This window comes from Penaeus vannamei, chromosome 16 (assembly GCF_042767895.1).
Source record: "Penaeus vannamei isolate JL-2024 chromosome 16, ASM4276789v1, whole genome shotgun sequence".
Taxonomy (NCBI): domain Eukaryota; kingdom Metazoa; phylum Arthropoda; class Malacostraca; order Decapoda; family Penaeidae; genus Penaeus; species Penaeus vannamei.
Window position 1 is genome coordinate 41,062,848 of NC_091564.1, and position 22,500 is coordinate 41,085,347.

Sequence of the window (22,500 nt, forward strand, 5' to 3'; positions counted from 1 at the left end):
GTTATAACATTCTTCGCGGGTTCGGCATCCTCTTTCACTGCGTTCCGATGCCTAAACAAGCGGAAAGATAGTCTCGAAATCAACGTTTTCAGTGTATTTTCCAGTCGTTTTGTTGCTCTACAGGACGACGAGAGAGGAGGTCTGTATCCGAGGCGCTCCGAAGTCCTGCACACTTTGCCGGCTTGACTGCCACTGAGCTCAGCCGCGGTTCTGGCTGCGTGCTGTACCCTGCGTCTGTCTTCTCCAGCGTTGAGTCAATCCTTTCAGAAGGAGAGAGATAGAGAAGAGAGAGAGAGAGAGAGATAGATAGATAGATAGAGAGAGAGAGAGAGAGAGAGAGAGAGAGAGATAGATAGAGAGAGAGAGAGAAAGAGAGAGAAATACTGAGAGTGAGAACGGGAGAGAGAGATTGAGAGAGAGAGAGCGAGGGAGAGAGATTGAGAGTGAGAGGAAAGGGGAGAGAGAGAGGGGAGGGAGGGGGAGGGAGGGAGAAAGAGAGGTAAAGAAAAATAGGAAGAGAGAGAGGGAGAGGGAGAGAGAAAGATAAGGGGAGAGGGAGAGAGGAATGAGAGAGAGAGAGAGAGGGAAGGAGGGAGGAAGAAAGAGAGAGGAAGTTTGTGCGTGAGATAGAGAGAAAGTTTGTATGTGCGGGATAGAGAGAGAGAGAGAGAGAGAGAGAGAGAGAGAGAGAGAGAGAGAGAGAGAGTTAGGGAGGGAGAGAGAGAGAGAGATAAAGGGAGAGAGAGATAAAGGGAGAGAAAGAGAGAGAGAGAAAGGGAGGGAGAGAGAGAGAGAGAGAGAGAGAAAGTTTGTGTGTGAGAAATAGAAAGAGACTGAGGGACAGACAGACACACAGACAGGGAGACAGGCAGACAGACAAAGACAGATATAGAACCATTCAAACAGAGTGATGGCAATTAAGAGAAGGCAGAAAGGAAAGAGGGAAGACCCAGAAAACAAACAAACAAGATGAAATTGAAAAAAAATGAAACCAAGAGAAAAAAGACACAGAGAATAAGAGGAAAGAGACAGAGAAAGAGCAAAGAGCGACGAAAGAGCGCGAGGGAGCCATCTGCCGGTCACCTTGAGCCCCGACGTCCATCTGCCGCAGGGGGAGGAGAGACAATATAAAATAAACAAACGAGACGAAATACACAAATAGAATAAAGAAAACAAGAGAAAAAAGACGCAGAGAGCGACGAAAGAGCGCGAGGGAGCCATCTGCCGGTCACCTTGAGCCCCGACGTCCATCTGCCGCAGGGGGAGGAGAGACCATAGAAAATAAACAAGACGAAATACATTAAAAGGAATAAAGAAAACAAGACAAAAAAAAAAAGACGCAAAGAGCGACGAAAGAGCGCGAGGGAGCCATCTGCCGGTCACCTTGAGCCCCGACGTCCATCTGCCGCAGGGGGAGAAGACACAATAGAAAATAAACAAACGAGACGAAATACATTAAAAGGAATAAAGAAAAGAAAACAAGAGAAAAAAAGCCGCAAAGAGCGACGAAAGAGCGCGAGGGAGCCATCTGCCGGTCACCTTGAGCCCCGACGTCCATCTGCCGCAGGTGGCCGCCGCCGCCGCCGCTCCGCCTGCCTGCCTGCTGCGTGCACCGACCACCGCTCAGGGGACTTCGCGGATCCCAGCCATGTCCTTCTCGTAAGCTCTCCCTCGTGTTTCTGGCCTTCCCCTGGACCCTTCACCTGCCGCAGCCATGGACTCGGACACGGAGAACCTGGAGAAGCAGTTTAGGTGAGGAATGGAAGGGAGAGAGAGGGAGAAAGAGGATAAGAAGAGAGGGAAAGAGAGAGACTTTTATTACGATGACATGAGGGAAGTCGAGGGTCCGGGAAGGTGTATCCTGGAGGGGGTATTTTGCGTGTTTCTTTTTGCTTGGTTTTTGCTTTTTGCTTTCTCTTCTCTTTCTCTGGGTGTGTGTAAGATAGGGTTTGGGGATAAGGGAGCTAGTTTTGTGTGTTTTTTTGTCTTTTGTTGGTTTGTTTTTGATTGTTTTGATGTGTGTTTTTTTTTATCCTGTGGCTCGTTGCACCTTTGTGGGTTTGTTTACTATGGTGATGTAGGTTGTTTTTTGTTGTTTTTGTTGAATATAGTCATTGTTGGTTGGTATTTCCCCTGTTTCTCTTCTCCAATTGATATTAACCATGAATTGGAGTTGATTTACTTCACCCAGACTAGTAAGCAGGAACCTAGGCTAGGTCAGTTCACGGGGATCAGTCGGTAACAAAGACAGATGTGGTGTTTTTCGCTTCGGCATGCGGCGAGTTGTCTCCGATTGCTTTCAGTTTGAATCTTGTGATGTTTCGATCATGAATCGCGGGTTGTAAACAAAGGATATTTGGACTTTTCGGTAGATGTGCAGAATTAGGTCGCGCAGGTGAAGTAAAACAAAGGTAATGTTCAGAAGGAACACACAAAACGACCCTAATATGCGTAGAAAATAATCCACTGGAAGTGAAGTTAAGGCCATGATTATATGAATAAATCTGCGAATATTGTAAAATGAATCCATTGCCGTTGAGGCCTCTTCATTGTACTCTGGCAAAGACGGGGCTTTGGTAATTTTTTAGTTTTTCAAAGCCATTCAGTCTTACAATTCTTATTCTTTCTTTCTATTATCAACCCTGTAATATACGTGAATCCCGTTTTTTCCATCGGAAATTTTATATGTGAAAGTATTGGCAACATTTACGAAGTGACGGCACCCATAAAGTCCTCATTACTCCAGCTCTTCCTAGGAAGTCCACAAACATCTCCATATGAACCAAAAACCTTCTTAATTTGAGGGTTTCACCCCCAGACCCCCACCCAGTTGCTGTGGACTTACTCTCCGTGTGGCATTTGTTGTGATCTTAATTTCTGACATTTTTTGCTGACACACATTATTATTTCATGCATGAATATAGCTTTTCTCTGAGTTTTTATAGTGCGTTTATGTTTTCCCATAAATGTTTACCAAAGTATTACATGTTTCATAACTTTTTTTTTATCAACTTGCAAAGTTAAGATTATAGATGAAAAGTGTCTTATTTTCATTACAAGCAAATTTTATCTTGTACTACATGGCTTTGGAAAACTGAAACTATACCGCAATTTCTGCCACTTACTCCGTGGAAAGGTAGAGCTTCCAGCCTCTGGCAATTCAACATTAAATAAGGAACAAGCCCAAGCTCTAAAGCGGATTGTGTCTGTAAACAAACTTTGTTAGTACATTGAGTTTGTGGGTAGAAAAGAATTCTGTAACGGCGAGAGTTTGGAACAAAATTGTGTGTATGGAAGAAAAGAGGAAATAATTAGTTGTTATTTTGCCCAGTGGTCATGTTGGTGTATGACATCATAATGATAATGATCTTGCCATGTGTGTGTGGATGAATCACATTGGTCTATGCTGGATTGCAAAGCATAGATGCCTGTGAACAATTATTGTGAACAATTATTCCCTTGCACATTAAAAAAAAAAGTATTTTGCAAAAGGAAAACAGATAAAGTGCAATAACAACGTAATTATGAGGGATTTAATTTATATTTCTTTTTTATTTTTATTTATTTATTTATGTATCTATTATTATTATTATTATTTTTATTTATTTTTTTTTTTCAAATAGAGTATGGATTATTTTAATCAGTGTATCAACTAATAATCAGAAAGAGAAATAGAAAGAAATAATGAGTTATATTACCAGTGAATGGGGAATATATTTTTAGAGTAGGCAGATGACGGGACAGATTAAAAAAATGTTTAGCTTCTTGTAAACTAATCAATTGGTAATGTTTGAGATTTTTTTTTTATATAAATTTTTAGAATAAATTCCACATCTCTGGCACCTCATGACATGGAATTTGTTTCCTGCCAATGCAAGCACACACACAGGAAATAGCGATGATATGCAGCCATTGTGTATAGCTTTGAGACGGACATATCAATGATGATGACTTTCATTCACAATTTATTTCCACCTTTCATTTGCATAAATATCATATAAGCATTTTATTTGGAAGTAAATCTTGTATTCATAAAACCAGAATTCTGGAAAAAAAAAAAAGTACAAATACAAGAACTTGATATTATTAGGTATTTGTAAAAAAAAAAAAAAGAAGAAGAAGAAAAAACAAAAGTGGGTAGGGATGTAGATAGGTAGAATATGTACACGCATGCGTGCACATACACACACACACGCACGCATGCACACAATGGGTTGAAATGTAGGTGATAAGGGTTTGCGCATATAACGCTTAAAATTATGTATGAATACTTGACTTTGGCTGATTTAGGTCACATCCAAGTTATGGTACCTGTAGTGTTTATTCCATACATGACATTTGCTTTATATTATGTCATTATAGTCTTTATCTCAATAACTGAGAAGGACATGAAAAATACAAAGGAAATCACTATAATCTCCTGCATAAATCCGGCACTGATTGTGATGTGTCTGAGATGACTGAAGCCAGTAGAGTGAATTTGGTGATCATCTGTGCCTCCATTTTTGGCCAAGATGCATAAAGGGACTACAAACAATCAGGTAGAATGTACAGTAAAATATGATTCTAAAGTTAGAAATACTAAACCCACTCAAGGGGAACTCCTGGTCTTGTACTAAACTGTGGACTTGTGTAGTCAGCTGGGTGAGGGAAGAATTTGAAGGGCGGGAAACAAATTCACCTTGCTGTCATGAGTGGGTTAAATGGTAAATTGATGTAGCATTAATAGATAAATTTCTAACCATTTGAGGAGAATTTAGAAGTCAGTCATATAGTAATATACAAGAAAACAATAAATGTATCCACTAAAAGAAGACAAGTATGATAAGAAGGAAAATTTTGTAATACAGTGTTGGTTTGTTAATTACTAGTAAAACAAAAACATTTTGGGATACAAAAAGTATACAACCGCATTGACTCAAGCAATTATTGTAGTCTACATGCTGTCAGTGCTTCAGCAAAAACCTGCAAAGCTTTACCACATATATTTTGTGATAATATAGCTCAGACTTGTTCTTTACTTGACCTGGGAGGTCTACAAGCTCTATATTGCTTGTTTATAGGCTATGTGATAGAGTTCTGTTGGCCATTAGTGAACTGTTGAAGGTGTGTAAGCCACAGTTACTGCTTGGGCATATCAGTAAGTTTTACCCAGAGATTTTTATACCATCCATCACACAATCACAATTTTTTTTTAGTGGATCTGAGTAGAATGCAGCCAGTATGATTACAGAGACACAAATACCATCTTGAAAGGTACCGTGGGGAAAGACCTGAGAGATTCCTATTCAGATATGATGTGACCTTGGTGCAGTAAAAATGACATTTGATGGGAAACATAGACTGAAATCATTGTTTATCTTGGACAGACCACTTAACCAAAAAACAAAGTATCCATGTTGATTATCATATCATTAGTTTACTATTGTATGATGACATGATGTATATACGCAACTCCTTGAATTTAAAATTGTATGTTATATGTGATGACCAATCCTATATAGGATAAAATCTATTATAGGTATATGTGTAATTTTTGTAAAGGAATAAATATCAGCTGTAATCCGTGCATGTGAGTTAAAGAGTTGAATAAATAGATACAGTTTCTGTATTAAGATATGGAATTTGTATTTCTTATAATTCTTGTGATGCCATAGATGATATTCTAAATATTGTGTTATATCAGCAATAGACTTAGGTTAGACTTGAAAATGCCAGTTAAAAACAAATTTATTAGCATGGGTCTTCCATCTACCAGGCATCCTCTGAGCACACGTAGGAAAAACAAATATGTGCCATGCCGTTTCTAGTCTTTTTACCCCATGGTATCCCCAAGATAGTTCATTTAGGCCTTTATCTTACATTTAGATTTTCTCTTGGATCTTGTGTGCAGGTCCTGTCAAGATTTACAGTGTAGTTTGTCAGCATAGAGATCTGTGCATAAGTAATCGTCAATAGTATGTATGTGACAGCTGACACTGCAGGTAGAAGTGGGAATTTATGTTCTATTTTGTATTTGTTTATTTATTTGTCTTCAAATATCTGTCTGTCGATTTATCTATCTATCTATCTATCTATCTATCTATCTATCTATCTATCTATCTATCTATCTATCTATCTATCTATCTATCTATCTATCTATCTATCTATCTATCTATCTATCTATCTATATATATATATATATATATATATATATATATATATATATATATTTATTTATTTATTTATTTATTTATTTATTTGTATCCATATATCTGTCTGTCCATTTATTTATCTATTTATCTATATATTTATTATCATTATTTTTTAAGTCCATGAATGGGAATGAATAATACTCACAAGCCAGGCTGTATGATGTAGATTTTGTGTTGCTGATTAAGAATATGATTCTTTCAAAAAGAAGTACGACAACAGACAAAAGACCGCATAATGAGGAGCTAAAGTCTTTGGTTACTCAATAATTTACAAAAAAAAAGAAGAAAATGGAAAGCAAAAGACTTACAAAAAGATAATTGACAGTCACGTAAACAGGTGCCGTGGGAATAATAGTGATTGCAGGTAAATTATACAATGAAGGAAAATTGATGATAGAAGTCATCATCTTAGAATAGAATCTTCACTAATGTTGGTTTGGTAATAAACCTAATTACAATAGGTCTGTGAAGAAAAAAGAAAAAAAAGCAACTAAAGTCAGGGTTATAAAAGTTTGTAAAGCAGTACTAGTATGTATAAAAAATAATCTGTGGCAAGTAAAAGTAAGCACACAATCACTCTTCTAAATCCATGGATATGCGCATCAAGCAGTGGCATGGACTCTGCGCTTTCTGGCAAAATAAAAGTTGAAGATTTCCTTAGCCAGGTATTATCAGATCTTTAGCTTGCCAGAAAATATGTGGAGTTTTGTTCGCTTTTAGCTGGACTATTGGAGGCCAGAGCTTTGGTTCTTGTGATCCTGTTGAAAATAATTATTGAATACCATCATGTGATATCCTTTTTGTCTTTTATTGATAGATACGAAAAGGAAAGTTAAGTGTCCCACCGCTAGATGAGAAGCTATTTTTTTTATGTAGGGAAAATATGAATATAGCCAATCTTCATCTGTTTATTGTCGGAGTGGTAAATTTCAAACCAAATAACATTCTTAGAGACATCAACCATGTACTCGTCAAATAGTTGTTTGGTATGATAATATATGCATAATTTTTTTTTTATTCATTTATTCATTTTTTTAAGGTGGATGATAGAAAGTAATCTAGATGATTTAGGTGGATCATATGATTTAATTTTGATAATGTTTATGGATAGTATAAGATGGTATTGATGATGTAGATTGATAATATAAGGTGGTATTGATGATGTAGATTGATAATATAAGGTGATCTTGATGATTTTAGTCGATAATGTTGGAGGATATTGTTAAGTAATATTAAGTGTGGACTCTAATGCTCTTGTTTCCCACATTGCAGCAGCAGGCTCTTACTCCGCCATGCTAGTCAAAACTCGCTGGATGAAAGTTCTCAGAAACACATCCCTCGCTCGGAGACTAAACACAAGCTACCATACAGAAATCCTCAACATTTCCCGAGAGCTTTCGATAATCTGAATCTGATGAGAAGGTAAGAACAAAGTGCCGAGGTGCCTTGTGATCTTTGCGAGAATAGTGAAATGTCTGTTTTTGATTTGTGAGCATGAATTTGTAAAGGTTAGGTTGTCCCTAATCTTTTTCAATGATCTATATAAAGATTTTTTTTGGGTTGTCCGTTCATTGCAACAAGTGTATTTATTGTTTGTTGTACTGTAGGCAGAGTCAGCTATGTGACGTCGTCCTGGTAGCTGACAGTGTAGAGGTACCAGCTCATAAAATGGTACTTGCATCATGCAGTCCGTACTTTCACGCCATGTTTACCAGTGAGTTACATTATTAGATTTTTGTTTAAATTGTACTTTTTTTTTTCAAGTTGGTAGAAGGTAGTACTAGCATATTTTGACTTTGATTCATTCATTTATATATGATACAACTAGATGCTATTGAAAAAATTCTATGCATCACATTTTGTAGTAACTTGGTAGCATATTAGCATTTTAAAGCTAGGAATGATGGAGTTATTTAACCAGTTGGATCCAGGTGTCTTGTGGCCTGCACATAGACAAAAATCTGGATTTTAGGCTTCATTGAGTGTGGAATCTCCTAGGTGTGTGGCTTGCAGGCCTGGTCAGCACTTACATTCATAAACAATATTGAATCTCCTGGTCTCCTCTTTGCAGTGCGTTAGGATTTTTTTTTCTGTAGAAGTGTTTTTGCTCTTTTGCCATTTTCTGAATTCAATATTGGTCAATTATTTATAGTGTACCATGTTCTGTATTATCTCTCCAGGTAGTTTTCACTCTGTGTAATGATAACAGTAATTAACATGTGATTTTATTCTTTATAATTTCTTTTTGCATTGTTCACTTTCATATTTTGTATTGCCAATAAAGTAGGTAGGAATAGGTTCCTGCGCATGGACACAGCAGTCTCGCTGGAGGGGTTACTCTCCCAGGTATGGCGCACAGATGGTACACTCCATCCTCCTTTACCAGTGGAAATAACGCAGGAGCCCTTTCCTTGAAGGCCCACTGAGTCAGTTTCCCACGAAAACCTTTGAGCTTTCATGGAGAGATCCCTTTGTCACCCAATACCAGGCAGCAGTATCCCATGGCGAAACATTCCTGTCACCCTAGCCTTCAACCAGATTTTTCCTTGGCAAGATTTTCCCAACACCTGCCTATCAGACAGATTTTTTAAATACGAGATGCCCTCGTCACCAGGACCCAATGGGCTGATTATAGAAACATACCTTTACAGTTTATGTATATTATGTTTGTTCCAAATTTATATCTTTATCTTGTTTTTTCTTTGCAGTCATGACACCTAAAATAGGCTTAAAGATAAGAACTTTAATTTTAAGAACTTTGTAACTATTTGAACACTTTGTGACGATTCTGTATTCTCTCCAGGCTTCGAAGAGAGCCGGCAAGATAGAATAGTATTACAAGATATAGATGGCAGTGCACTCCAGCTCCTTATTGATTATGTTTATACAGCTGAAGTCCTTGTTACTGAGGAAAATGTGCAGGTAAGCCAAAGATTATTTGTGTGGTTATTGTTTTTTTTTCTTATTTCTCTTTATTTTATTAGTAGTATGGACAAGATTGTCAAAATGCTGTTTTCTATAACTTTCATTAGGTTGCATTAACACAATAAGAGCAGAGAAATGTTGCAGTAATTCTACATAGCACAACTAATTCTAAAGTTGGAAGCAGTGGGAATATGCTGTCGTCGCCCTATTTACTTTTTGTTGAAGTATGATCAATATTTTTTTCCTTAGTAAATTGGTACATGGTTTCCCTGGATATTCAGTTGTTGAGAGAGTTATGGGTATCTATATTTTTTGCAGTTGCATTAGTAAATTATAACCTGTCTTGCTGTCTTCATCCCTGAATATAATTTGGAAAAAATAAGGTGGGGACTTGATAATGCTGGGTAAAAGTATTTGCTATATCTTTATTGTACTCTTAGCACAGAATAACTTGGTGAACTTGCCTTTTCTTTTTGCTACATACATGCAGTAGCAGTTCATATAATACACAAAATCATGTTGAGACAAAAAATGTGCAAAGTATTGTGGCAATTGTTTTGAGATTGATATTGCTTGTTTCAAGTGCAATTTTAGATGTAATTTTTTTCTTCATGATACTGTTGCAGTGTAATCAAGAAATAGGCCCTCATTACAGAACATTTGAAAGGAAGGCATGTCATACTAAGGACATGCAGATCAGTAAGAATGTTGCTTTAAATATAAAACTAGAACAATATACTATATGATAAAGTTAAACAATGAAATAGTTTGTTCCTTATAACTAAGGGGAGGAAGATCTGTGCGTTCTGACATAACATGAATGGAATCAAATAGTAGAATAAGAGCCGAATAGCCATTCATAGTATGCAAGCCCATGGGATAGACTACAAATCATTATTATTATTATTATTTGTTTTTTTCCCCAGGTACTTCTCCCAGCAGCTAATTTGTTGCAGCTAACAGATGTCCGAGATGCTTGCTGTGACTTCCTCCAATCTCAACTTCACCCTACAAATTGCCTTGGCATACGTGCATTTGCCGATCTCCATGGGTGTTTAGAGTTGCTTTCCATTGCAGAGAGCTATGTAGAACAGCATTTTTGGTAAGCATTCTAAGGGTCAAGAATGTAATGTGTAACAATGAACGTGGTAATCTGATATATAATGAAGATTCTGTAGACTGATTCTTTAAAAGGACTTGATTGATCACTTAGTTTGTATGTCCTGCTAATATTTTTTTTTCTTTTTGTAGTGAAGTTGTTGAGTGTGAAGAGTTCCTGTCTTTAACTTCACAGCAAGTCATAAAATTAATATCAAGTGATAGACTCACAACTCCATCAGAAGAAAAGGTGAGAATGGTTTATTTTCCACATGTTTAAAGAAAAAAGATTAACTTGACATATATTTGTTTTTATTGATTCTCAACTCACTGAGCTCAATGTGTTATAAACGATTGCTTGCAGAGGACATTCATTCAGAACACTGTTGCAAAAAAGTAAAGGTTTTTGTAATATCACGAAAATGTAGTTAATAGTAATATAGAAAGGGCCTTGCATTGTTGTTGTAGGATGGATTGTAGCCAAATGCAGTGAATAGATTATATGTCTAGCTGACGGACTTGCTTCCAAGTGTTTTTCTGTATAGTATACCTATTTCTGTGTGCTATGGCTGTTCTCAAAGAAAATAAAAAGGAAAAGGAAAATCAACAAATTAATTGTTTTTTGTGTTTACTCAGTCTTTACTGGTTGGAAACTTGAGTGCAGCCTCTTATTGAGTAATAGTAACAATATTACTTTTCCGAGCTGATGTCATGATCAGCCTGAATTGTTATTGTTATTGTCTTCATAATGTTTGCCCCAGAAGAAAGTTTTTTTCATGAATGGGAACATTAGAAAATTTGGGTTTCTCTCTAGTCATAGCAATGATCCTTTTTATCAAGATGGTTTCATGTGTGTAGTATTTTCACCTTTTTTTTATATATTATCTCTAGGTTTTTGAGTGTGTCATGAGTTGGGTGGGTGGAGACTTGCCCAATAGAGAGCAGTATTTGGCAGAGCTGATGGAATATGTAAGATTACCTCTGCTGTCACAAGACTATCTCATCCAGCGGGTGGAGGAGGAGCCATTGCTCAAGCAGGATACTCAGTGTAAGTTCAGACACTTCGTCTATTCGATCTTGGGGGTATTGTATTGATCATTTGCTAATGTTGGTATGAATTATGACTGCTTGGAATGGTTGGTTATGTTTTAGTATTGTCATGAGGGGGGTAATGGTGCTTCAGTTTATGCCAAGGTACCATTTTGCAGAATTTCATGAAAGCCGTATAAAAGCATATTGATGATACTCTGATATTTGATTACGACAGAACTTCAGGACTTGATCATTGGCCATTGTAAGGGTTAGGTAAGGGAGGAAATGTGATGGTTTGTTGAAGAAAAAAATTATGCTTGCTTCTTTTTATTCTTTTCCAAAGGTGATTATTTTTTCATATCCAAATACATGATCATATATTTCTGTTTAATGCAATTTGAATTCCTTTACACAAAGTTATATTTCTACAAATGCTGAAGAGGCAATGTTCTTTGCAGTAATTGAGATTTTGATCCATACATACAGAGCAATACTTGGCAATAAGGCATGATTTTTTTTTTCTTTCTTTCCTCCTATTTTAATTTTTTTCTCACAAAATGTTTTTATGTAAACATCTCTTTAGAAACTGCTGAGTGACTATGCATTATAATCTATATATATTTATTTTACGACTATCATGCTGGGATGATCTAAGAAATTGGTTGATTAGAGCTGGAGAAATAGCAAAGCGACCTAGATTTTAGTTTGCCTTTAAAGATTGCATGGGAAAAAGATAGTTGTAAGTCAGAACAAGAATACCTACTAGTGGAGCAACAAATGGAACTTTAGGACAGAGAATTCTAGTGGCAAAAACAGTGAATTGGAGTTGGATGAAAGTTTGAAAAATGAAAGCTAAGGATATGCTTTTTTAGTTATGAGCTCATGAGACGGTTCAGTGTGGTATCGTTCACTGCTGGGTGAGGTAGTTATTGGAATGTGGGTGGTGGTACTTGTGAGGAAGGTGTGCGGTGAGTTTGGAAGATCTATAAATGGTTGGAGGCATAAGTACGAGGTGTTGAAGGGTTGAAGTAGAGGGATATTCTTTTCCATTGCCTTCTCCTTCTTCTATTCCATGTGAGATTCTATTCTCTTGGTCACTCTGTCTTCCATCATATTTATCAGCTCAAGAGCATCATCATCATCCATGGCCTAGTAGTACACCAAAGCTCTCATACACTTCTTGTACTTTCTGTTGTTAAAGATATCATTTCTTTTCACAGTAGACGACCATTATCATATACCCCACCTATCTGTACATGAACAGATGCACTCACATGAACATGAATATACGCACACATATGCAAGCATGTAAACTAATGCACACACCCCAACACATGCCTTCACACATATAGGCATATGTATTAGGGGAATCCTCTGACACTTTAATTCACACAAGGCTATTTTAAGGTTCATTCAGGTTTTACATGCAAATATAACTCTCAGCTTTAATGTGAATTTTCATTGGAAAGTTAGTTGGCAAAACTTAAATGCAGGAAATTTCAGTAATTCCTGTAAATATCTATAGCCATAATTTAATGTGAATGTTGCTTTTGAACTGAATGAATGCGTACAGAACTTACAAAACTAGTTATTAATGAAAGCTCATTGATTTACAGGTAAAGATTACTTAATAGAAGCCATGAAATACCATCTACTTAAAGGAGAACAGAAGGCCCTATTTAAGTCTCCTAGAACAAAGCCAAGACAGCCAGTTGGACTCCCAAAAGTAAGCCTTGGTTATGTTGTTTTTCGTGATTTTATCCTGTTTTATTTTCCGTCCATCTTCGTTGCTCTCACCCCTTCATGCAGTGCTTAGCAGCTAAACGAACATGGTGGGTACCATTCTCTAATCTTCATGTAATCATCTGCTAATGTGAAATTTCTGGATGAAACCAGCAACATTTATGCTCATGTTAACTGTTACAGCCATCCAAAAAAAAGCCTGTCTTCATGAGTTATTTTGAGGCATTGATGAAATATGTCTTAGTTGGATGATATATGCATACTTTTATCACAAAAGGCTTTTTTTTTTTTTTTTTTTACTAACAAACAAACAAACAAATTCGTCAATCCATGAGCAGTCAGTGTGAATTGACTTGTTTTAGAGATGTGTACGGAAATTTGTATAGAAGTCTGATAAAAGTGGACTCGGTCAAACCACATTGTGTACCCAATCAGTATTTGAACATTAGATTTTTTGGCTTTTCAAATAGTTTTTTTTTCCTATTTAAGCCATTATTGTTACCACCAAATTCAAGAAATGTAGATAGTAAAAGGAGAGAGAGAAAAAAAAGAGAAAACTACCATGTATTCCAAATAGTTGTATAATATTCTTATAATTGAGGATAAACAATACTGAATGTCATAAACTGGATTGATAGTTTGTTGTCTTAGAGGTGAATATCCTTCTTTGTTGTCAGTAAACTTGTTAGCTAAGACATTTTTGTTTTATTTTATAATGGTGCTGTGTTCTTTATCACAAATTATCCTTTACCTACAGGTTCTGCTTGTAGTAGGTGGCCAGGCACCAAAGGCAATACGTAGTGTGGAGTGTTATGACTTTAAAGATGAACGATGGTTTCCTGTAGCAGAGATGCCCACCAGAAGATGCAGGTAAAGAATTTCATAGACCTTTGTAAATTGTTATTTGCATATAGAAAGTCTTAATTTTTTTTTTAATAGGCTTTCTTTGTGTGTGTGTAAATTTTAGATTCAGCATCTTTGAATGATAAATCCGACAATTGGCATGTACATACATGAATAGCATGAATGAACTCCTTTTCGGGTTACATATACCTCCATGCCACATTTTTCAAGGGTGTTCTAAGATGTGTGCACTAAACAGTTGTTCACTGCTTTGGCCATCGAGGAGTCACTGAGGCTGAAATCTCTACTTAGCCTCGTTTCCTGGAAAATCGTAACTGCTACAATCAAAGTTGCAGAGTGTGTTAATGATGTTTCTCATACTTCTTATAAATCCCTTGAACAGCTGATTGCACATGATGCCTGGCATGTGGTCCAGCTTAGCATATGAAAGGCCCATTGGCACTGATTTAATCCAGATGAACATTGCACTGACTGATGAGTAAAAAAACAGATAGATTGAAAGACAAATTTATATAGAATATAAACAATAATAGATACACAAACTTAATTTTATAGGGTTACTCAATAAACCTTAAGTTGAAATACATTATGTAGAATTTGAAAATAAAACCCACAAGGAACAGTGCTGATTTTATAAGGGGTAGACAGTAGTTTCATGACCATCAAATGACTTCAGTTTAGAAGTGAAAATGCAAATATTAGGCTCTCAAAAATGTAGTCAAGTTGACAGTAGAATACTTGTTTCAGTCTCTTTCTAAAGCCAGCTTTGTTCATTGAGGATGTTCATTTCAGTCTGTATTCTCAGTCATGATTAGTATAATTAGCTTGATTATATTGAAGTGAGTATGTGTAGTATGAATTTATAGGTATTAGTATGAGCGTAGAGATTAGTATGAGTGTATGTGTATGTGTTGTGTAGGGGGTGGGCCTTTCTGGCACATATCCACATATCTGTGGATGACTGTCTGTTTGTCTGTATCTTAAAACTGTCTCTTAGTTCTCAATCTTCACAATATTTTTTCAAGATACTATTTATGGTATAAACTCTCTTTTCTCTACAGATGTGGAATAGCTGTTATCAATGGCAAAGTGTATGCTGTTGGCGGATTTAATGGTGCTCTCCGAGTACGAACTGTTGACGTGTATGATCCAACCCGGGATTCTTGGTCTTCCTGCGCCAGCATGGAAGCGCGTAGATCCACCTTGGGAGTTGCCACACTTAATGGATGCATATATGCCGTATGTTTTTATTTTTTATCATAGTTATTGTTCAAAAGCATATGTGATATAAGTTTATTTTGTGTGTGTGTTGTGGAAGATTATTGAATATGTACCAACATACACACAATATATACATATATATGTGTGTGTGTGTGTGTGTGTGTATATATATATATATATATATATATATATATATATATATATATATATATATATATATATATATATATATATATATATATATATTGGATATCTTTTATGTATATATTGATTTATTATTGCAGGTTGGTGGTTTTGATGGGTCGACTGGATTAAATAGTGCAGAAATGTATGACTCAAAGACTTATGAGTGGAGAATGATCGCCCCAATGTCAACACGTCGCTCATCTGTTGGTGTTGGTGTTGTCAGTGGTTTTCTATATGCTGTAAGTACTTTGATGAATTAGTAATCTTGGTCCTATGGAGTTGTAACCATAGTAGATTAAGTTATATTCAGGTTGGTTGAAATAACATGTATGAAATTTGAAATGTAGAGTTTATATGAATTTTCCTAGCAGGTTGATGCTTGAATTCTTCTCACGTTATTATGTCACCCATCTTCGTTCTTTACACATTCACAAAGTTGAAGGAAAAGTATAATTTATTTGTATTCTAAACAGTTTCTGATATCTTGCCCTGAAAATTGCTCCTGAAGAGTGAAAATTCAGAATAGTTGATTTCCTTTTTTCTTCTAATTCTTTTCCTTTCTTTCTATTTCTGATCCATAGTTTGCATATTACACATTTTTTTAGGAAAGAAAACAACAAGTTTCTGGTCCTATGACCTGGTGTGTTTGTGCCTTGAAAATTGTAGCCATATTCTATTTTGCTGCTATGCACTGACTGTATGGAGATCAGTGTTTGTAAACTTGCTCATTTCAATTACATGGATTGCATAGAAATGAAAGCTTGTGAAAATACAACTTTTCGTAAAGAATGAAGACTATTCGATAATGCAAAAGTCCCAGCTTGAATGTGAGGATACAGAAAATGCAGTGGGATTAAGAAAGATATCAAGAGGGTAAACTCAAAGAATACTATATAATGTCTAAGGAAGGAAGAGTATTTTGTTTTTTTTAAATGCATCAGTGTTTTTATTAGTTTTTCTCTTCTTCTTTTTTAACATGTGAAAGAATGCAAATTCAACAGCAGAACATGAAGCTTTTTTTTATTAGTAACTTTTTAGGATACAAGAAATTTGTGAATTGGTAATGGTGCCTTTTCTCTCTCTGAAAGGTTGGTGGGTACGATGGAGCGTCACGACAATGCCTGGCGTCAGTAGAGTGTTACTGTCCCGAGTCTGATGTCTGGACTTCAGTAGCTGAAATGTCAGCTCGCAGAAGTGGAGCTGGTATGTATGACCGATTCAAAAAAATGTATTTGGCATCTCCCCTTGATATTGTTATCAGGTGCACTTTTGACCTTGGATAGGGTCGGATAGCACTAGTTTCATGTGTCTCCTTGGTAATCACCAGGTGTTGGAGTTCTTGATGGGCTTCTGTATGCTGTGGGGGGACATGATGGTCCTTTGGTAAGAAAAAGTGTGGAGGTGTACAACCCTGACACCAATTGTTGGAGTCCAGTCGCCGACATGAATCTCTGCCGAAGGAATGCTGGTATGTGTAGTTGCAGTTCTCTTTGTAATGTTAAATGGTCTTTTTCTCATTTTGCAGTGGATTTTCCATTTATTGAAATACATTCTATACAGCTCAGATGGCAGATAATCAAACAAAAGATAGATTCCATTGTTATGCTATAAAAATGTAATGGTTAATTTCTGCTTTAATGTGGTTTGAATTTTATACAATGGGTGCTCCATAGCAAGTTTATTGACAGAAACCAAATTGCTTTGAGATACTGTACATCGCATTAACCCTACCATCTGGATGACGTAACCATCATGTCATGCAAAAATTGAATCGACAAGGGGGTGACATGAACATGCCGTCTTGGGAAAAATCGGCTGTGTGCTAGAGTGATGTGAACTAACCGTAATAAGCATTTCAGCTGAAGGCCAGGGTGATGGGAATGACTTGCCAAGAGTGCAGATAACTCTAGGAGAGTGATTAGACTCATTTGGCACTTAAGAAGGGGCTTATGCATTATTTCCATCAATAAACAAGTGAGGGAAGATACAGTCCGTGAGCCATGACCGGAAAAGAGCCAACATCAGGGAGGACACTATTTCCATGCTCAGGATCTGTATTACAGAGAATTGAATATTACGAAAAGAAATGATAAAAAGTAAAATAGCCAAATAACAAAATTCCTTAATGTTATAGACTACCTTGAGAGATGATATGGACTCTGTGCAAGAAATACAGTCTGTTACCGTCTAGTTAGATCAAATGACTAATATATACATTGGAAAATGGTAAAAAAGCTAAAAATGCATATGCAGAAAAAGAGAAAATAACATAGCAAAGGAGAGGTATAGATTGTCTTGTCACACCACGCAAGTGTTTGTGGGTGCCTGGGCACATCTGTTAGAGTGTCCGCTTAATAAACCTAATGCTCATATATTGGGCCACATGATAGCAGTGAAGCATCAAGATCCAAGGGGTTAATGTGACTTTTTAGAATTGTGCAAAACCCCTAGGTATTACCCATGATACCCCAGGGCATCCTGATTTCATCACATTTCTTTTAATAATCTGTTGAGGAAAAAAATGTATAATGATGATAATGTGGCTTTATTTTGTTTCAGGAGTAATTGCTTTGAACGGGCTGCTATACGTAGTAGGTGGGGATGATGGAACATCTAACCTGGCATCTGTGGAAGTTTATAACCCAAAGACGGATGCGTGGACCCTCTTGCCAGCCCATATGGGTATTGGAAGATCTTATGCCGGTGTAGCAATTATAGACAAACCTGGTTTCTGAGACGAGGCTGAGGGTGCGGAGGAGTGACTGCTCTAATTAAAGGAAACATTAAATGAACTCTGATGAAGTGCCGTAAATGCTCCAAGCCATGATGTTAGGATTGTGTGTGATTTTATGTGTGTGGGTGCATATATATGAGGGTGTGTATATATTAATATTGCTTAGTCCTTTATTTTGGAATATCTTAAGCTGAGTAGCTCCATTAGGATCTAAGAGTGTTTTAGTAAACTGTAAAGTATAAGAATGTTGTGGCATAAATGAACTAAAGATGATGATGGTACGTGAATTTGGTTGAACTGAAAATCAAATTCACTTGCCTACTAAGAGATTAAAAGCCCAAGCATCATTCCAGTTGAAGATATGTTGTTCTTTATTTTTTACAGCTTTACTGAATTGCAGTTCTTTATATTATAGGAGTTATTTTGTGATAAACAGTGCCTTTTTTAACAAGGGTTTTTATTTTTTGCTTCTTAAGCTTATCTTCAGGATTTGAGACAGTTGAAACATATCTACATGTCTTGAAGTAAAACCACAGAGACTTCAAATTGATAGCTATATATGAATTGACAGTTTTCCTGCATTAAGATAAGTTCATTTTGCATCATGGCTTGAGGGCACTGACGGGACTTCACAGAGCTGCAGCAGTCACACCCGCACCTGTGGAAAAAAATTTGGTGCAATAATCTAAAAGATGTGGAGGCACATTGGAGTGATAACAGTAATCTTCCAAAAGACAATTGAAAACTGGAAAAGAAAAAGTAAAAAGCAACTTGATTCTGGAGTATGTGTGTCAGTGAGAAGAAAGAGAAATTTGGAAAATACTCAGATGAAAACGTTATTATTTGTAGAGATACACAGTGAAAACATTAAGTGATATGTCATATGTACTGAACCTGGAAATGTTGGCAGTGTAAAATGGTTTATGGAAAGAAAGAAAATGAAATACTTATGGGAAACGAAAGCTTGACCATAGGAAATAGACATGGATTACTATAAAGTGGAAATAAGCCATTAGATTGCAGGTAATATTCTCTCTGACACTAAGGTGAGAATAGCAATAAGAGGCAGGCGAGAGAACAAAATGTCCCAGATTTTCTTTTTTAATGAACCTAGCAGTATTTAGAAACCCCTTTTATAACAGGTAATACACATCTGTATTAGGAAATTGGTCTTATTTTTATTTTGTTGTATTTTAAAATTTATATCAACATGAGTTAAATGCTCTGTAGTTTCTACACATGATTGGGCATTAAGAGGTTCCTTTTAAAAATGTTGAAGATAAATTAAAGCAAAACAGTGTGTGCATACAAGTTATGCAGACAAGATTTATTGGCAGTATTGTTTTTAAAAATTCTTATCATTAACTATAAAGTTTTGTCACTGATTTTTATATACTGAGGAGCATGAGAAGATTTTACTTGGTAAAACTTTGTAAATGTTTCTTCTTTCCTGTTTTCCCTCATCTTTTCTGCTGATATGAATGTAGATCGTCTTCCTACGTTTATTTCCTTGTCTACTCTTCATTCTGTTTTCATTATTATTTTCTTCTGTTTTTTTATATCAATTTTGACCCAGGTATCATCTCCCATTAGTTTATTTTTAACATTTTGATTCTTATGTGCCTTTACTACCCTTTTCCTCTCATGTTTATACTTAAAATTCTTCAGAATAAGCACAAACCTGTCTTCAATTCTTAAATATTACAAAGTAAGAGAATGTCTAAGCCTTGGATGTGTGTGTGTGTGTGTGTGTGTGTATAAGTTTTGGCATAAAAATGCCCAGCATAAATGAACAACTATTTCTTAGTAGGAAAAGTTGGTTACCAGAGGAGAGCATGTAATCATGCATTGCATTCTCTTGGTAATGCAAACTCTATTTAATGTTTGTGTATACATAACTTGTAACTTGTTGTGTATTGATAAGCTTTTGAAGGCTTTTACTGGTGATGTAAATCCAGGGTTATGCTGTAATAGATATTTACTGTATTTCATATGTGTTTTATACAGTCTCTAAGAACAACATGTTGTTGAGAATGTTGATTTATATTGCTGAGGTTTTTATTCTGCAAAGTTCAGCTAATCATATACGTGTTGAGTTTTCTCAGAATCTAATTTGACATACATTATTGGTGACCGAGGTTGCCAATTCGGTAAGAATTTTATAGTTTGTATATTTGTTATAGCAGTCGGGCTATGATTGTTATCAGCAATAACATTAATTGTCACAAGATCTACTTTCAAAAATGTTTATGCTGACTTTCAAGCTGGGAAGCCATGTTATTAAGGACAAATTTTGAACATTAGTCATTTTATGAATCTTTGACTGATGTTTCAAAGATTTCTGTTTGTGTACAAAGTGTACAATGGAATCAGTTCTTTGCTGTGCAAATATACAAATCTATCTCATATGTTAAATAATGAATGGTAAAAATTTGACTTTCTCATTGTTACAATACAAAATTGAATTTTATTATTATCGAGAATTTTGTCCAGTAGAAGTACATATTGATTTAATGAATGGTGTGTCTTTTATATATTTTATTTTCATTTTACAAATTTTCCAAATGTACAAATTATAGAACTAAATCACATACAACTTCAGTAGAACTTAACTTTTTATATTCAAATGCTGCAGTGTAATTTGCTTTACAGGTCAGGATGGGGTAGATGTGTCCATTGTGTTCACTGCTCTAGAGATTATTGGGTACTCTGTGGATGGAGTAGACAGTTGCGGTTTATTTTCTCTCTTCAGTACTGGAACAAAAGTAGCTCTTCTATTGAGATTTAATAGCATGTAGGACTGAGTAAAACTGGGGATTGGTTTGATAGTGGGGTTTAAAACAACTTTATTTTAGGCTTGCTCTGTTCTCCTACCTTTTTCATCACCCTTACCTTATTTCTTTGTCTTCTTTATCTTCCTCCTCTTCCTCCTTCATTTCTCGTTCATTCCTCCTCATCTTCCTCCTCCTCATCCCCATCCTATCTCTTCCCCTTCCCCTCCACCCCATCCATCCCCTCCTCCTCCACCTCCTCCACCTCCTCTTCGCTCTTCTCCTCTACCTCCTCTTTGCTCTTCTCCTCTACCTCCTCTTTGCTCTTCTCCTCCACCTCCTCTTCGCTCTTCTCCTCCTCCCTCTTCTCCTCCCTCTTTTCCTCCTCCTCCTCCTCCTCCCTCTTTTCCTCCTCCTCCTCCTCCTCCTCCCTCTTTTCCTCCTCCTCCTCCTCCTTCACCTCCTCCTCCTGCTCCTCCTCCTCCTTCTCTTCCTCCTCCACCTCCTCCACCTCTTCCTCCACCTCATACCTGGCAGTGACTTTAGCATACTTATGAGTCTGGTCAGGGATGCACCAAGGAGATTACTTTATAAATGTAAAAGTGTTCGCTGTGATTACTTGGAGAAGTGCTTAATGGTCGGGGAACCTAATGAGAAGCAAAAATGGATATTGTTTTTTTATTTTTGGCGTAGTTCTTTTTAGCGTGGATGGTGATATTTCCACTCCCAGGAAAAGCTAGTTTATTGTGTTGGGGAAAGTATTTGGGTTTCTTCTGGATGGACATGTAGTTTTCAATTGCAAGTTAAGAAAATCTTTTGAAAAGATGTCATGCAGTTGGCATTGGCTGTAATTAGAGTAATTTAGTAAATAGATGAAATGTGCATTAAGTAAATAAATAAATGAATGAAGGTTAATACTGGAAGAGAGGAAGCTTGAATAATAATTAGGATGATTTCATGAGATTTAGTGCTTTGCCAGATGGGTGTTTGTTAAGAAGATAAGGATCAAGTACTGCCTTTTTAAGATAGGTTTCACTGATTTGTTGTTACTTTTTCCAAATGATTTTTTTTTTCTTCATCATCATCTTCTTCTTCTTCTTTATGCCAATTTTTTTTTTCATTTGTGTGGCAGTGTATGTTCCACTGTTCCTTGTATTTTATCACAAGGTAAATGCATCTTGCATTGTCCACGGAAGTCAAGAAAAGTTATACAAATTAGAAAATATGTAGTTTGATCATAAGGGCAGTGTCTTCTTGTACCGTATGTATTACGTATTGACTTTAAGGCTAGGATATAATTTCCTCTCAATGTGGCTTTGAGGTTGTAGGGGTATGGACAGTCCCAACTTCAAAGATTAAAATTAGTTTGATTGGAATTCCAGATGGATTTACACTTTTTTTGAAAAATGTATATTGATCCTGAAAGGCAGCTGACTGTGATAGTAAGAGTAATATTGATGTGATTTTAATCTGGTGCCCGTAAGTAATTCCGGAGAAGTTGGATATAACAAAATGCATAAGACGGAAGATCATACTCAAAAATTTCATCGATCTGTGAAATGTATCTGCATGAGCTAGGACTTAAACCATGCATTGCATTCAGAGCCCCGAGATTATAAATTACCCTGGTTAATAAATGGATTGGAATCTCAGTGTGTGTTGCAGTTGATTTTATAAGGATAATTTCACTGCCTTTTTGAGGTGGTGTATTTTTACTTTCATAAATTGTTTT

At 36.2% G+C, this 22,500-nt stretch overlaps 1 protein-coding gene across 1 annotated transcript; it reads left to right on the plus strand.

Annotated features, from left to right (window-relative positions):
* Positions 1-1,553: 1,553 nt before the first annotated feature.
* Positions 1,554-19,327, plus strand: kel (kelch protein). Its single transcript, XM_027363490.2, has 14 exons — positions 1,554-1,752; positions 7,467-7,616; positions 7,802-7,908; positions 8,998-9,116; positions 10,046-10,221; positions 10,371-10,467; positions 11,109-11,265; positions 12,866-12,975; positions 13,750-13,862; positions 14,918-15,095; positions 15,362-15,502; positions 16,352-16,466; positions 16,591-16,731; positions 17,823-19,327. Exons 1-14 carry the CDS (start codon positions 1,715-1,717, stop codon positions 17,996-17,998), a joined length of 1,818 nt encoding a protein of 605 aa, XP_027219291.1. The 5' UTR covers positions 1,554-1,714; the 3' UTR covers positions 17,999-19,327.
* Positions 19,328-22,500: the final 3,173 nt, after the last annotated feature.

Coding starts and splice junctions, on each gene's coding strand:
- kel (XM_027363490.2), top strand. CDS start 1,715: ATGGACTCGGACACGGAGAACCTGGAGAAGCAGTTTAG. Junction 1,753..7,466: donor AACCTGGAGAAGCAGTTTAG/GTGAGGAATGGA, acceptor CCCACATTGCAG/CAGCAGGCTCTTACTCCGCC. Junction 12,976..13,749: donor AGCCAGTTGGACTCCCAAAA/GTAAGCCTTGGT, acceptor CTTTACCTACAG/GTTCTGCTTGTAGTAGGTGG.